Source organism: Sylvia atricapilla, chromosome 12 (assembly GCF_009819655.1).
Source record: "Sylvia atricapilla isolate bSylAtr1 chromosome 12, bSylAtr1.pri, whole genome shotgun sequence".
Lineage (NCBI taxonomy): Eukaryota > Metazoa > Chordata > Aves > Passeriformes > Sylviidae > Sylvia > Sylvia atricapilla.
Window position 1 is genome coordinate 4,874,401 of NC_089151.1, and position 17,170 is coordinate 4,891,570.

The 17,170-nt window shown below is 44.0% G+C and overlaps 1 protein-coding gene across 2 annotated transcripts in view; it reads right to left on the reverse strand.

The window, feature by feature from the left end:
• The window catches only part of CMIP (c-Maf inducing protein), a 130,786-nt gene that overhangs the window by 4,746 nt on the left and 108,870 nt on the right, over positions 1–17,170 (reverse strand). For both annotated transcript variants that reach the window (XM_066327543.1, XM_066327544.1), the window contains exons 11-20: positions 12,586–12,651; positions 11,474–11,500; positions 10,979–11,027; positions 9,431–9,538; positions 6,813–6,929; positions 5,237–5,377; positions 4,253–4,300; positions 3,352–3,498; positions 1,298–1,403; positions 152–222 (exon numbers count right to left, since the gene is read on the reverse strand). In XM_066327543.1, the coding sequence (XP_066183640.1) occupies positions 152–222; positions 1,298–1,403; positions 3,352–3,498; positions 4,253–4,300; positions 5,237–5,377; positions 6,813–6,929; positions 9,431–9,538; positions 10,979–11,027; positions 11,474–11,500; positions 12,586–12,651 (880 nt within the window). The remainder of the gene's footprint in view (positions 1–151; positions 223–1,297; positions 1,404–3,351; positions 3,499–4,252; positions 4,301–5,236; positions 5,378–6,812; positions 6,930–9,430; positions 9,539–10,978; positions 11,028–11,473; positions 11,501–12,585; positions 12,652–17,170) is intronic.

Sequence of the window (17,170 nt, forward strand, 5' to 3'; positions counted from 1 at the left end):
GTCATTATATCCACAAAATAATACACTTCAACCTCTTCAGATAAATTTCATGCTACCCACTCCACAGGATCAGTTCTCCCTGCCCTAGGCATCACCACCATGCTGTTGCTACAGCTACTTCTCATCTTTACAGGATGCAATTCACAAATACCTTGAGATCTTCGTAGGTATCTGCTGAAAGTTTGGTGCTGTTCATATTTAAACTACACAGGCTCTTCATGGCTAAAAGAGAAAACACACGGATTTTCTTAAAATATCATGCTTCCAGTAGGCCAAAGCATAAACAAGACATGACTATGTGCAGCACTCCCAGGAAAAAGCTGAACAGCATAAAATATAGAAATACAAATGGATAAACAGCTGTTTGGGCCCTCATCCAGGAAAAAGTCCCTATTTAGGAAGGGCCATTAAGCATATGCTTATGACTGCTGACTTCAAAGGAGTTCAGTCAACTTCTCATAATCGGTTTCCTGCACATTATTCTGAATAGTGCCCGTTCTCAGTGCTCTGCGTGGTGCTCACAGGGGCCATGCTGATCTGGCAGTCCTCCCTCTCCTCCCCCCATTCCCATTTTAGGCTCCAGTACTTACTAGAATAGTTTCCTAAGATGAGCCATAACTACTGGCCTGTCTGGCATGTCTGCATAGGATCAAGCCTATTAAAGTAGCCCTCCAAACCCAGCAGTGAGGTCTGTAATGCACTGCTGGGTGCAGGAGGCGGTTCCATTCCAGCATTTCGAGCAGCTCTCAGTGCTCAGGGAATCCTGGATGCCTCCCACTGCCTGCCTTGTTTAAACTAAGAACAGGGAGAGTTTCACCTCCCCAAAAACAAAGGTACAAAAATTGCCAGAAGGAGCATGGAACCTGCTGCACACAGTTGCTGAACTGACTGAGAAGCTGCTTTGCAATCTTCCCCTCCTGCACCACAATGGCAGGTCTCATCCAGAGGGGATACCCATAGGAAGAAATCAGGGAAGTCCCTGGGCAACAGGTCAGCACTTGAGGTAGGGACAGGTGCCATCAGTGATGCCAGAGGCATATCTAGAGTATGGCTCAGGAGGACAAAGCCCACACGAGGCCACTCAGTGCCATCAGGCTCAGGTCACCATCCCACAGCTGGACAGCTGCAGGACTGGGCAGGGAGGAGGGCACATGAAACCCAAACACAGCCACAGCCTGTCCTAAATCCCCGCAGAAGCAGCGCTGTAGCACTGAAAGATCCATCTCCTGCCTGAACCCACAGGAATTCCTCAGAGCCCACCACCAGTGCCCCACACAAGCCCCTCTTTGTCACTCACAGCTCAGTGCCAGCAGCCCGGCGTCCGTGACCGGCGTCTCGCACAGGTTGAGCACTTGCAGCATGGTGAGGTGCTCGGACAGGAGCCGCAGCCCCGCGTCGCCAAACTGCGGGGACAAGCACAGCTGGGTCACACCAGGCACCACGTGCTGCTACAGCCTCAGAGCATCCACATGGGGCCAGAACCTCAGAGCAGGAACCCACACCTGGTGCTATAACCTCAGAGCAGGAACCCACATGGTGCCAGAACCTCAGAGCAGGAACCCACACCTGGTGCTATAACCTCAGAGCAGGAACCCACGTGGTGCTATAACCTCAGAGCAGGAACCCACATAGTGCTATAACCTCAGAGCAGGAACCCACATAGTGCTATAACCTCAGAGCAGGAACCCAAACCTGGTGCTATAACCTCAGAGCAGGAACCCACACCTGGTGCTATAACCTCAGAGCAGGAACCCACACCTGGTGCTATAACCTCAGAGCAGGAACCCACACCTGGTGCCAGAACCTCAGAGCAGGAACCCACACCTGGTGCTATAACCTCCGAGCAGGAACCCACGTGGTGCCAGAACCTCAGAGCAGGCAGGACCAGAGAAATGGGGTTTGGAAACAGGGTCTGAGCCAGCCCTCAAAGCCACGCTCCCATCACCAATGACAGCAGAGAAAGCAAAGGGTTTTCTCCCTGCCTCGCAGGCAGGGAACAGAGAAATTAAGTGACTTGTGTGCACTAAACCACAGGCCAACACTTAATTAGAGTGGTGCCTTTGAAGGCTGGACTTTGTACAAGCGGGCTCCCACCCAGGCTATACACGATGGTTATGGCAGCCTCAGCCAGTTCTTAGCCACATCACACAAAAAAAAAGCACAATGCAAGTGGTATTAATTAGCTATTTTGGTCTCAAGAACAATGCACTATTGATTGGTAATTGTTCTATTGACCCACTTGGTTTCTGCTGTTTCTAAATTCTAGATTAATGGAAACCAGGATATCGCAAAATAAAATGGAATCTAAACCCTTTTTCTCCCTTTTTAATAAAAAGAAACCCCCCACAAAAAGCAGGCTCTTTGTTCAGTGAAATCAAACTCATTTTGAACAAGAAGCATCAAAGTTTTTCAAATGCAAAAGTTACACTGTTAAGACAAATCTGGAGGAGATACAAACAGCCTTAAAACAAGCGAGCAATCAGCTCCTATTTCATATTCCCCATATAAAAAAAAAAAAAAAAAAAAAAAAAAAAAAAGGTATTTCTGGGATACAAAGTAGTTAGGAAAACAAAACAATATTTACATGACATTTTGGTTAAAAAAATGCTGCTTTTTGTTGTTGCACTGACAATCATCATGCTTTCAGAGAGCACTACAAGTAGATGTTAACAGAAAATGGGGAAACCTATTCAGTGGAGGACCTCAGAGGGCAAAACGAGCAGCGAAATATAGAAGGAAAATTTAATTTTCGAAGTTCCTTCATTTAACAGCAGAATAATTTGTTCAGTTAGTTTGGGTCTTTTTTTTTGCTTACAAAATAATCACATTCTCATTATAATTTTCTTCTACTTATTCATTATCTGAGTTTCTTTTTGTTGCTGTTGGGTTGATCAGCTTTCAAGCAATTCACTGCCTAAACTGCACAGACTCTGTGCTTTGCCTGACCATATGAGCTCCACAGCATAATTTTTTCATCCTAACTGGGTGGAAAGCAGAAGTATTTTCCAGATGAACAGCAGCACGGGTTCATCTCAGTACACAGTAAAAACCATGCCCAACTGGAACATTCAACCCAAGATAGCAGCAACACTTTTATAATTAAAAATAAAACAAAAATTAAAAATTGGAGAAAAAAAAAAAAACAGGAGTGAAGAGAAAAAAAATCAAAAAAAAATCAGCTGCCAAGATGAGCTAAACCACAGGAAGGCCCTGTAAAAATAGCAGGAGGACAAAGTCATCTAAGCAAGCCTCTTCACACACTCCTCTTGTGCTGACGTAGTGTGGAATTTTGGAATTAGTCAGCACCGGTTCCTGCTCTGAGTACTCACTGCAGAGCTGCAGAGCACTCACCTGAGTTGACCACAGGTTCAGCTGCTTGAGTGAAGGCAGTTTGATGAGGTGCTCAGCACAAGCACTCGTCACATTGGTAAAGGCCAGGCTGAGGTTTTCCAGATTCCCAAAAGATCCCGAGCTTAGCAGGCGGGCCAGGTCTGCATCCTGCAGACAGACAGACAGACAGACAGACAGACAGGAGATGGGTAAGAGATTGTGGATGCCCAGCCTGGAAGTGTGTGGTGTCACCGATACTGGTAAACCAGAGCGAGTTGCACAACTGCTCCACTTGTTTACAGTAACAGAGAACCACACAGAGCAGTTTCTGTTTGTTTGGCAAGCAGCTGGGCTCTTGTGGCAGTGTTGCTTCACACACCCTGGGAAAAATTTGTCCAAACATTAGGGCAAAAATGTCCTTTGCGTGTGTATCCTTATGAGACACAAAGGCTCCAGTGTCACAGCAAGTGCTGAAGATGGGTCTTTAAACATCATGAAGATGTAACCAACAAAGTCCAGGTTCCAGCTGTGCTCAGCACCATTACCTGGCCTCAGTGAAGGTAAGTCTGGGTTTCAACCAGGCTTAAGTGCTGGATCTCTTTGAGATGTCCATGACTGAAATCCAGAACTGGACATTGTGAAGTTTGCCTTTGTAATGCAAAACTCTGTTCCCCCAGAGCTGCCATTCCAAATGTGAGCAGCACTATAAATGTGACAGCCTGCTGCTGGTGTGGGAAACTGCTGCACAGACCCAAGAGCAGAAATGTGCCCTTAGTTGTGTAAACTCCAGTTGTGTTGACAGAGCAAGTGGAATGGCTCCCCACTCAACTGCCCAAAACCACCATGCCACATGGCAAACATAAATCAAGTGTTTAAATATGGAAAGACAAAGCTTGCTTTTCTATTGACATGATTAACTTACTGTGGACTTGGATGGCAGTGTTAACCTTGTGGGGCCACCTTTTCTTTGCTGTAAAAGAGAAGATATTTTGGTCAAACAAGCTGCCATTCTGCATTTCAGACCCACTGAAGTACAGCAAGCTCCTCACTAGGGCAAACCCTGCTCCCATTTCAAAGCTTCCTGCCAGCCCTTCCACCTCAGCCCTGCTTTCCCTGAACTGAGTGTGCCTGTTGCTCCCCTGGGGACACCCACTAACCACAGCTAAGTGGGTCCTCATGCCATTTGTCTGCTTCAGCCTGCCAGCATTTGGCTGCTTTCACTTTAAAGGAAACAGCTTTAAAATGCTGGGCAAAGTGAGCAAAGGGGTTAGGATGGTGCAGCTGATAAAATCAGTTGCTTGACTTCAAAAAAAGCATCTACTTTTCAGGCTAGGAGCAGGGGTTAAAGACAAATATAAATGTGAAAGAGGGAAGAGGAAGTTTGTGGCTATGGTTGCATAGGTGAAAAAACTGTTAATGTGAGCAGGTCCATTTTAAATCTGTAGATAATAATAATAGTAGAGATAATCCTCTCTTTAATATTAGGAAGAATCTTTTTCTATAGGCTCTAGCTCTAAGAACTAGACCTAAAGGCCATGTCAGTGAAATGCTGGGAATGCAGCATTCAGAAATGCTGGCCAGCATCAGAGCCATTTGCTGCTCATATGTCAAAAGGTGGCAGAATTTGACAAGCTGACTTGTAAGATCTTGAGACAGCAGGGTTTCACCTTTATTCCTTCACACAGATCCTAAGCAGGTTATTGAATATCATTCATAAACATAGTAAGGGATTAGTCACATCAGTAAATATCACACAGTATATATATGCACAGTGAAATCCTCCGAGGACTGCTCCCATCCTGTTGTTAACTGGGAATTTCACACCCTGCTTGTCTTTCTTTTGTACCTCCATTTGTGGAGAGCACAGAGCCCAGTGTGCTATGGCAATATGTGCAGGGTGACATACCAGCTCCTTTAACTCCCTCTGCCTCTCACACAGCTGTTCATACATTCTCTTTCCCACGTCTGTGCTTTCCAGGGTGGAGATGATCTGGAGCTGGGTGTCATTATTGTCAATGATGTTGTATTCCAGCATCAAACACAAAATCTAGCAGCAGAACAAAAGGAGAGCGGTCAGTGCAGGGCTTTCATTCCAGTTCTTTCAAATATCCTAATGACACTGGGCATGGTGGTTTAAATTCCTAGGTAAGTTTTTAGAGTATGCACTATGGAGTTTAGATTAGAGGGTATCATAGCAGTATTTATGGCCCTTCCAACACATGAAATTAATTTTTTATTTGTAAAGAATGAAGTGTAACCTCCAAAAGCCAGCCTGTCTATCCTGTCCTTCCATTAGTGCTCATTCCTTCTGACTGAGAGGTGCAATTACTTCCATCAGGCCTGGGAGATGGCTCCATGCCACAGCCCTCTCCAGAACAGGTACAATTGATCCAGTATTTCCCAGGTCCATGGGCTGGGCATTGGCAGAGCTGGGACACTGCACACCAGCTGCAGCAGAGCCAAGCAGCTCCTTAAGGGCTGGATTTTCCATCCCTAAGTGCTGGGGTTTCTGTGCAAGCAGAACACGTGTGAGGTGTACCCAGTGCACGAGGTAGGATAGGTAAAGGGCAGAGAGGCTCCATGAGAGGATGCTGGGAGCTCACTGCTGTGGCCAGGACATTCCCCACCTCACTGGGAACACACCCAACTCACCCTGGGGAAGAGACTGCCAGGAGTAAGGCAGATCCCAAGGGATGATTCCAGTAGGTCACACAGATTTAAGACACAGGCTGCCCCTCCACACTGCCTTTCCTTTTCAGCTATGTATCATGCCATTGCAATTAAAATGCAAAGCTTTTATTCCCTCCACAATTTCAATTATTTTTAATGAAGAAAAAAAAAATCCAGCAACATTATACTCAAATGCATGCAGCATGCTCCTTTTTTACTGAATTAAATTAGCATGCACAGATCTAAGTCAATGAAAAACTGTAACCCCTTCCATCTATGTATCTGCTCTCTTTCCACTGACAATGACATTTATCAAGCAACTTCTCCTAAGAAACCCAGAAAAATAAGTATAAACTATTAGCACAACAAAAATAACAAATCATAAGCATAAAAAAAAGAGTCTATTAATGCAAGCAAATAAAGCTTTATAAAGGCATTTCCTGTGCACTGCTCATTTTGCAGGTGGCAAGACAAGAATCAGGCACTTCATCATGGAAAAGCCTTGTGGTTGTGAATTGTGGTCTCTCATCACAGCCTACACCACCATGGCCATTTACTTCCCGTCCCAATCTCTCCAGCTGCATTACAGCAAACAATCTCTCCAAAAATTCATGCACCCACCTTTAATTTAATTCACACTCATATCTACAGATCAGCAATATTCTGGTCCCCTTAATTCAGAGAAGCACAACCACGCCCTGCTGGTGTTTGATATAACACAAACCTGACCCTGCTAAAGCCAGTTCTGGGAAAGCAGTGTCAACCTGAACACTGCTCCTAAACCTCTATGACCACAGGAGTTTAGGGCTTACCTCTACCATCGTCTGGTTACCCCTCAAAGCCAGCAGCATGCAAGGTCCCAATTTATTTTCAGCCAGTGAAAGCAGGAACTTCTTTGTTTTATAGCAGGATCCCATTAAAATATGAACCTATTCAAGAAACAGAGGTAAAATCAGGGGTGTAGGCCTAGGAAACACATATACCTCTGGAAGAGATACTGTTAAGCAGTCAAAAACTGTTAAGTATTTGCAATAAACCTAAAGGAATGAAGGCTCTCTTTACAATTGGGGTTGCAGTGTCTCAACAGCTTCACTACTGAATGGAAGTGACTTTTCTAAGGCGGCGATGCCCAGTGAGATCTGAGGGAGTGGGAAGTTTTTCCTCCATAAAGGAGCCCAGCTGACAGCCTGACAGAGGCTCCCCAGGAAACATCAGAGCAGCTGTGCAATTGCCCCCATTCCCAGTAACCTGATGAACCCAGCGCCGGGGAAAGCACCGGGGATTTTGCTTCTGCATCTGTTTGCGCTTGGGTTTCTCTGGAAATGCCAGCTGGGGAGCAGGGGCTGTGTGGGCTGGGTGTGTAGGCAAAAGGCAGTGCTGCTGGCAACCTGCTGGCCTTGGTTAAGGGGTGGTGACAGACAAATCACCTGTTCAGGATCAACAGACAGGACCTGACTGCGAAAGGAAGGAGTGCTTTAAGAAAATCGGATGGTCCTGTGCACTAAGTCAGAGATAACTTCATGGGTTTTCATCCTCTTGGGCCACTATCCTGCTTTCTCTTTTGCTCAGTTTTCTCTGAAAGGAAAGAACTGTTGAGAAGATCCCCTGAGGGACACTCCTTCAAGTCCTTGAGCTGACAAAACTGTTCTGCAGACTCTGCAAGCTCCAGAAAGCACCGTGTGATATCACATAGTAACACCTATGGCAGAAATGCAAAGCCACTCGTACAAATCAAGCATGTCTCTTGTCAGAAAAGAAGTTGGTCATATTATCTCCAATGTAAAAGCCTTAGAGATTAAATGCAGGGAAGTCTGGGTTCCTAGAAAGAAGTCTTATTTCATAGCTCAGATGGCTGATTGACCATTTGCTGCAGAACACATGAGAATTTGCATTTTCCAACAGCCTAGGCAGGAAGAGCTCCATTCTGTGAACTCAACATCAGCACTACTCTACAATGACCTTGTAAATACATTCTGTGGCCCCCCTGGCTCATGGCATTGCCTGCACAGTGTTCAATACTGCTGAAAATATCACAACCATGCCACGATGAGGTCAATTCTATGTGAATCATGGCTTCATTACCAGCAAGCTCTTTAAAAAAAACCAGAAAATCTTATTTTCCTTAAGCATCTATCAGCTCAGGTGGCCTTTAAAAATGTGAACCTCCAAGCCAAAAGGGATTTAATTTCATGCAGTTTTCATTAAGTTTTTTTAGCGGTTTTCTTGAGCAATGGAAAATACTAACACTGACAGTAAAGTAACATTAGGTGCATCTCAGAACAGGGTGTTTTTCCAACTTTATGGTTAGTCGTTAGCAGCTCTTAAAGTATTTATCAACATCCTTGCAAAGGGCACAGAGTACTGCATATTAATGTGTGTTAGCATTGTGCTTTCTCATGCAAGCCATCTCCTGATGCTCATAAATATCTTGAACCACAACAGCTCTCAGGAGAAATTACAGAGTTCTGAAGAAATTTTCTTTTCAAAGATAAAAGACAGATGAACAGTGAAGAGGGGTGAAACCTCTTGTAAACACTCTTCTTCCATCATCATTTTCAGAGGTATCTGATCCATCTGAATTTAAGGGTAGAGACAGATATCTATGTTCTTTATGTCCCAAAATGTTCAGCATGTGAGAGATGCACAAATGTAGAAAGTCACTTCCCTATGTACCTAAAGCCAACTTCAACAAATATTTTCTCCCTTACCAGGAAAACACAGTATTATCATTTCCATCTTTCTTGGTGTAAGGAGAATTAATACAGAGAGAGATCTACATGGCTTGGCCCAGGTTGCACAAGAAGACAGTGCTTAAATCACATCACTGATTAAAACCTGTTATTTTCTGTCTAGCCCTTCTCAGAGTTACAAAAGAAATAACAACTGGAAATGGAATGCTGGTTTCTAATTACACCTCTTCACAACAACGTAATTGGGCAGAGACACTGATAACACCTTTATATATCTATCCATCCATCCTTTGATTAAGCCAATGTAACTGTTGGTTTTAAATTCCAGGGTAGCCTATAAATGTAAGCCATAGGTGTGGATGTACAGAACAGTCTGTCTCTCAGTATTCCATGTTCCCTGAGAGGGTTTTTTATACAGACAGACAAAGACAGATCTTCATAAATACAGAAATATGTACATATGCACAAGCATGGTTTGTGTATTACTCTACCAGTGAGAAAACATGCCAAGGTTCAAAAAGAGAACAGTAATGTGCTAACCAAACTGTGGCTGCCAAGGGAGGGCAATGGATTTGGTGGCAGAAAGATCTGGATTTTCTGGTGAACGCTCATGGTTAACAAAATCGTGACTTTTGGTAATTAATTTTTTGACAAAAACAAGTAAATCTTGTTACTGCCAACTAGGCATTATCTACTTACTGCAAAGAAGTTTCTAAACTCACATCACTGCAGACACGTACCATACTGGCAAAGAGCTCTCCATCATCATCACAGGCCACTCCCCCAGGGCTGTAGAGCTGGAACCAGCCGTCCTTGCCAGCCCTCACACTCAGCAAACACGAGTGGACCTGCCAAGAAGTGAACACATTGGGAAGGTTACAGCTCCTGCCAATAACCACCAGCATCTCCCACACCCGGCCAAAAGTGACTGCAAAGCCAGGGACTGCTGGAAATTTCATGGTTAATATTCCAATCTAAGGAGCTGCAGGCCGGTCTCCACTCCCAGAATCCATTTTTTCAGTGTAACCAAGAGGGAAGCTGCATCCTCCCTTACTGCATGGCCCTTTTCATTCCCTTTATACAAATCAAAGAAGAAATGGCTCTAATCTAAACCAGCTCCCTTCACTTGGGTGAAAAAAAAAAAAACCCTACCACCAAAAAACTAAACAAAAAAACCCCCACAAATTTCTCAGCTTCTGTCATTTTCCCCCTGCCCTCCCAGCATGTGTGTTTATACATCTGATGTGATCTGCATACCAAATGTGGTGGTGGCTGATGGCTTGCTCATTCCAATCATTAACAATTCTCATTACTCCTGCTCTAATAAAATTTGACCAGAGTCAGGGTGAAGGAAATCCACAGGGAAAACTCAACAGGGATACATAACAAGGAAGCTGCACTGGAGAACTGGCACCAGTGAGCAACCATTAGTCTAAATTTGGCCCACTGTAGAGATTACTATATTTAGACCCACAATTTAATAGAGAAGTCATAATTAAGCTTTATTTTTCCTTTCCTTTTCTTTCCCTTCACTTGAAGAAACAGAAGTTCCATTTCAATTTTTGAGGTGTGTGTGTGGGAGGTAAATTCTTTCCTTTGGGCACAGAACACTAGTGACAGATGAAATCCTGGTGCCATTCCAGGACAAGAAGGTCTCTTCTGACAAGGGTAACTACTGCTCATAAGAGCTAAACCCATAAAAATGAGGAGTTCTGGGCACTGATGATACAGCTTCACCCACAGTTTGAGGGAGTTTTCTTGCCTTCATGCCAAAAGCAAGAGTCACTGTGGATGAGAGGTTCCCTCTGACTCAGCCAAAGCTGATGATGCTGAGCAGGCTCTGAGTGCAGCTCCAAGGCAGCAGCCACCACGAGGCTGCAGCAACACACCTCCCACCCCCTTTCTGCTGCCAATTCATCAGAATTATGGTCATTTGCACACAACGTGGCTGAAACACAGCTACAGCAAACCTGGTATTTTGTAAGCTGTGAGGATCCGTGGATTTTGCTTCCATTTTTTTTTTTTTTGTATGGAAGATGAAAAGCTCTGAGTGATCCCACAGAGGGGGAAAATCTGGCTAGTTGCAGTTTACTGCAGGACAAGGACATCAACTGATGCCAGCTAAGGAGGTGACTACACATAAACCACCCTGAGTGGCCACTACTCCTAAAGAGACTTAGGCAGAGTGAAACCACACCGTGTTTTAGAACAAGCTACTTAAGGAGAGATCTGAACAAGGGCAGTTGCAATCCCTCCAACTAATACTCTGTGTAAACTGCCAAACTCACTTCTTGCCTTGGGTCTTCTGCAAATCTCTGAATCACATATTTCAGCTCCCTGAAAAAATAAGAGTAAGAAGGACGAGAATAAGCAGCTGCTTGTTGCAGTACTCATACAGGTATCACATTTCTTTTGTATAACACCTAAAATATATATATTAATGCACTTTAGAGAGAAATAAATTAAACTCTTTCCACAGGAGGGAAATCTGATGCCTAAAAGTGATTACCAAGGACAGTGTCTGTTCACACAGCCTAGCAAATGTTTCAGAGATGTGCATTGACAAGCTCCTTTGTAAATTCTATCAGCACCCAGTGGCTTTAGTCCTTGGGCTCCTGCTAGCACAACAAATTACAAAGAAAACTTTTTATTGCTAACAGAACATGCCTACAGCCCTTCACAGATAAAAGCCATTAGAGACACAATACTGAATAATGCATCATTGCTATTATTGACTAGTACAAGTATTTGTTCAATAAAACAAAGGAAGCTCAGAAACTTACTTTGTGAATTTCTCATGTGCGAGAGCCCTGAAATTTAAAACAGAAAACAGAAGAGTATGAGGATCTGAGAGAAAGGAGAGAGGGGGGGAAAAAAAGCCCAAAAAACCCAAACAGGCACTTTTCAGTTCTTTCCAGATGATAATAAGACTTGCTAAGCAACTGCAGCACATAACACAAAAAAAAGTTTCAAAAAATCAGATAAAGCCTCTTTCATTAACCTAGGGGGAAAAATTACTTTGAACAAATCTTGTAGCTTTTCTTGAGTCTGTCTTAGACAAGGCTCTGAATAATGTCAGTGGGAGCTTTGGGTCAGAAGAAAGTAAAAGACTTACAACACCATCATAAAATTACAAACAGAGTTTTGCCTACCTCCAAGAGCCAGGTGTATTCTTTAATTGCAATGCAATTAGGGCATGGTCACAACTAATTAGCATCATACATCAGTAAAGCAATTAATGGTCATTTTGTGAAGTGCCTTGCACCACGGTATGGTTTACAGCTCCCCCAAGACTCACATTTGACTTAGGTAATGATGTCTCTGTTACCTATCTCCATGCTCTCACTGTAGCCCAGGTAACTTGGTATGGAGGATTAGACCTCTGTGATTCAAGACATCAGGTCATTAGGGGATGTGACAAGCCAGCAAATTGTACAATTACAGGTGGTAATTTTTGTCCGTGGAGGTCTGCACTTTATAAACACCACTGTTCATTATTAATAGGTTTCTGAGGGAGCTCGGCCGATCCGTGGGGCAGCTTCTTCATTTAATGCAAAATACAAATGACAGGAGTCTCTGTGACGCCAGCAGAGCATCCTCCTCCACTAAATCTCTCACTTGGCTCTCCTCCTCACCAGCTTTCCTTCCCTTCCTGTCTGCCTGTCTCTAGTTAACCGTATTTCTTTTCAGGATCATCTGACAGAAATGGGGAAGGAAGTTGAACATGGGGAGGTCTTCACATCCCTCTGCATCAGCCAAAATCAACTTCAGTTTCTAAATCGACACTAGAGGCACAAAGCTCCTGTTACCATCACTTTTTACTTGACGTATATTTTACCATAAAAAAAATAGCAACAAGAACAAGCCAGTAAATACTAAGACAGTGCAAACTCACTCCTTGGGAAACGGGATAGGTTGAAGCAAGCTGGCCAGGGCTGGTCTCCAGTCATCGTAGTCTGACCTGCAAAATGAACATTTTGTTAATAGATTACCAGGTTTTAAGTATGGCTTGCCAACAGTTAGTTCAAGGAGTTAAAAGCTTTTTTACTGTGGGCACCAATAACCTTTCTGGTTTACTGAAGCACTCTCAAAATCTACAGTGACATTTCCCTTTTCTGTTTCAGCACATTCTCCATTGAGGCACAATAAATCTGGTATTTACAGTGACCTCCAGAGAGCCCTTCTTTATGTCAACTTGAAGACATTTGCTGTTTATGAGACCTGTTGACATTTAATCACTAAGTAATACTTTCATCTAAGTTGGTAGAGCAATTACCAGGCCACTGCTATTTACAGCTCTTCTATACATTTAACTGGAATTTTTCTTTGCTGTAAGACATAAGCCCATTTGTAAGAACAAAGTTATCCCCACATCCATTTCTGACACAAAATCCACCAGCCAAAGCCCAGACCCTCCCTCTCAAGTCCCATTAGTAACAATGAGCACACACAGAAGTGAATCTCATATGGGCTGGAACACCTGGGGATGTCTGCAGAAACAACCCAGAAGAGCCTGCCACCTTCTCTTAGTGCTGCTACCTTTTGGATTTCAGTGTTAAAAACCAGAGTATTGGCTGCAGCTTACTGGAAACTTGGCACAAAAGTGTGATGTGTCTTTGGGAGGGAACGAAGTGTAATGTTCTCAAATGGACAGTATCTACTGATAGCATTACAGACAGACAACATATGCACAGGAACTGTTCCAAGAGAAAGCAAAGGGAAAGTTCTAGCCCAGAGAAATTGAAGATGGATGCATTTTCAAAAGTCTCATCCATCTTTTGAACCATATAAAGCAGAAATGTCCATAAACTAATAACACACATGATGTTGGACAGCCCACAAAGATGTATTGACAGAAAAAGAAAATTTAAATGCATGTGCAGGGTACTCTTAAAAAGCAACATGCAGAAGTTTTACTTGAATGGAGAATCATGATGTAAAAATCAACCAGGGAAGCAGTTATCACTTGCCCAAGAGCAGTATGAGCTCAGGTTACACAAATGTGTCATATGTCTTGCAAGCAACCAGCCCATGAGGTTTAGTGCATTAAAAACCAGAAGAGCACATGTGAAGTTACAGTAATCGAAAAACCTCATGCCCATGCCAGTTGTGCTAGAAGCCAGTGAACCTAATTTTCTCCTCCATGAAAAATTCTGTTCTCAGGTCTAAACTAGGGGCAACTCTGAGACAAGGAGTGTCTCACAAACCTAAAGCCAGTGTGAGTCAGTGGCAGCAAGAGCACTTTGTGATCACCTATTCAAAAGGTTCTTTCCAGAGATAAAAAGTCCCTCACCTGCTTAGCCACTGAACAAATAAGGAAGATGATCAACTCTGTTTAATGCCTCAGAATATCAAGACATGAAGCAGGACTTCATTACAGGGGTTGTTTTTTCAATTTAGTCAGTGAATATCATGACACACCTGAGGATGGGACTTGTCACATAAACTGAAATAAGGCAAGGAAACCTTTGACACAACATCTCTAGGATGAGCTTTCTGGGTTCTTTCAAGCTTTGATTAATTAAAGCTATCTACAAGATTATTGTTTCTGACCTAGAGACACATTGAATGGGTCAGTGACACAGAACTCTGGCCTGTGTTCAGCTTCAGCTGAAAGTCTCTTGTTTAAATACCAGGTCTCTGTAGGAGAGAGCTGATGCAGCCCATCTACAGCTGCAGCCCTGAGAAGTGCCACAGGTCTCAACACACAGCCTGGGTCTCACCGTGTTTGTCAGGTGTGAGAACACAGTCCTGACATTTTATTTAAATATGCATACTCTTTAGAAATTCCTAGCTGATTTTATTCTAAAAATAACACATATTAATTGGCAGATACAAACAACTCTAAAAGCAGATTTTTGAGCATGGGAGACTCAGAAGTCAAAAGGCAGAGTTAGAAAATTCAGAGGTGTTAAAGGTGCTTCATTTCACATGAGATACAGCACCCACAAATCTTTTTTACCAGAAGGTTAAAAGCCGAGACCTGCTTTGAGGCTTAGCTCCTGTGACATCTCAGGCTAAGTGTTACACCACTGAAGTTCCTTCTTGAGCAATCTGGAGAGTTGTGATTACTAATAATATGAACCAATCAATTTTTCATGGCTGAGCTTCAAAGGAAATTGCAAGAGTAAGAAAAAAGTTGTGAAATTAAACTGCAGACAGAATGGGACAGTATCACTCTGACTTTTCTCAAAGCTGGGGAGCAGGACAGGTCTGTGAGAGGGCAGTGAAAATAAATCAGTCTGCTTCTCCAGGAGAAGGAAGAAAGAAAGGAAGGAAGAAAACTGTCTCCTACTGAAATATATAAAATTTGGCTGCGTGAGTGGGACCTGAACATAAAATCTGCACAGCCTGTAATCCCTTCAATCTGAGCTAGGAAACATGAAACAAACACAGCACAAGAATAAAACCAAACTACTTATTAAAAGCCTACGGTGTTTCTCCTCCTCCCACCTATTCCCTTTTCAAAAACATTTTCCTTCTGTCTGTGCTCATCTCATCTGCACTCTTCTTTCATTTCAGACAGTTGCTTTTTTCTTTTTTTTTTCTTCAGTCCATTCAAAGCTCCAACACAAGACAGAAGTGTTTGAAGCAGGGAAAGAAAGGGAGATGGATTAGCTCTGGTTGCAGTTAACAAGCACTGCAGTGAGCCAGACAAAGAGCTGGGCCAGGAGAAGGAGGGAGTGCAGAGCCACAGGGAGATCCTGGGACAGCGCCCGTGACAAACTCCCTTCCCAGCTCTCCAAAGAGCTGGGCTCAACACTCATCACACAGCTCAAATCCCAGGACTGGCCTTATAAAAGGGGGAAGAATGACTACCCAGCTCTGGTTTTTGCAGGATTTGCAATTCCAGGTGAGCAGCACAGCAGGCAGGCTGCAGCCTGACCTGCGGGTTCCTGAGAGCACGGAGGGCTGCTGGAGCCAGGCGGTGACAGATCAAAGCCATCACCTGCCATGCACAGCCTCCCTGCCCCTGAAACCTGTCCTAGGGGCTTGGCAGAGCACAGAACAGCCATATTAATTAAATAATCCCCGACTGCAGCGACTTTGCCTCTGGGCCACCATTGCTCTTGGCTTGCCAACATAATACATTTTCCTTCCCCGGGATCACCTTTCACCAAAATGAAAACCTGCCCGCATGTCATGTGCGGCACAAACAATCCAAAACATACGAGCAGCCCAGGGCAACCCCGATAAACATGACACAGGATAATCCACTTGGGATATTCAGAGCATGCCACTGACCTATTGGGGAATGCAGAGCAGCCAGGGGAAGCTCCAGTGGGTGCTTGTGTTTGGGAAGCCGTGGCTCTCATCTCTGAGACACCGCAAGCCCCAAGTCCTCGGCTTTTTGAAGATAATGAAGAGACAAGAGCAACTACTTGGAAGCAGCTTGTTCACCAGACTGGGCAGATTGACAAGGTAACCTCTGTTGTCAGACAATAACATGACCATACCTCCAGACATGTACCTGATCACTTCTTTCCCTGGCTCTAGGTTAGCTCCCTGAATTGTATGATGTAAGGTTTAGCTCAGGGCACCAAGGCAGGCTGAGAAAAAGCCTCAGCAGACCCCTTGTCAATACAAGGCACAAACCTGCTATCTGCAAAACAGTGAGGTGCCTTTTCATGCTCAGCCTTCTTTTGAGATGGGCTTGTTTGGCTTTTTCAAAAGATGAAAATTTAGCACCACTGGAAGACCCTAGAAAGGTTCTGCCCTGACTGCTGAGAACAGAAATGGGCTCCACTGCTCACAGTTGGCATGGAAGCATCAGGAAACAGCAACACAAGGTTGCCCAAAACAGGCTGTGACATTGGCCCCAGAGAGGGGTAGAAGTGTCTGGACATCTGGACGGACCCTTGCCACTACAGGCAGCCATGGAAACAGAAAATAACACAGACAAAGGGTAACAGCTTATGATACAACACCAACAGAGCTTCCCCAAGAGGGGTCTGCTCTCACAAGCAGTTGACCTTGCTATTTGTTGACCCAGATTTCACTGCAGAGACAGTTTAAGTGTCTCTCCACCCCTTGGAACCAGTGAGGTCCTTCAGGTGAAAGAAAATTTTAAAGTTCTCCAGCCCAAGGATGGACACATGGTCCTTTCCACTGCAACTTTCTCTAACCATGGTTGTCCTGTTCAAGCACAAGTTTGGCTCTACAAGACATTCCCAGAAGCCTGGAAACACTAACATAGAAGTAGGAGCTGGGCAATGCTGAGCCGTTCTCAGAGCCTCTAATTTAATATGATGAACAGAAATTTTTCAATTAATTTAGTGCATTTTCTATGCACAGTTTAAGACTTGTAGGATTCAGGAGGCATTGGCTGGTGTCAGTAACACTATCAGAGTCCAGAATGAGTTACAGAATATTGACACAGAAGCTTGATCCACTTTCAAGTGCAGGACCAAAATTATTATGTTACCCTGGAGACTATGTCTCCTTTAAAATCTGCCCAGACTTTGGGTCATCTGCCAACA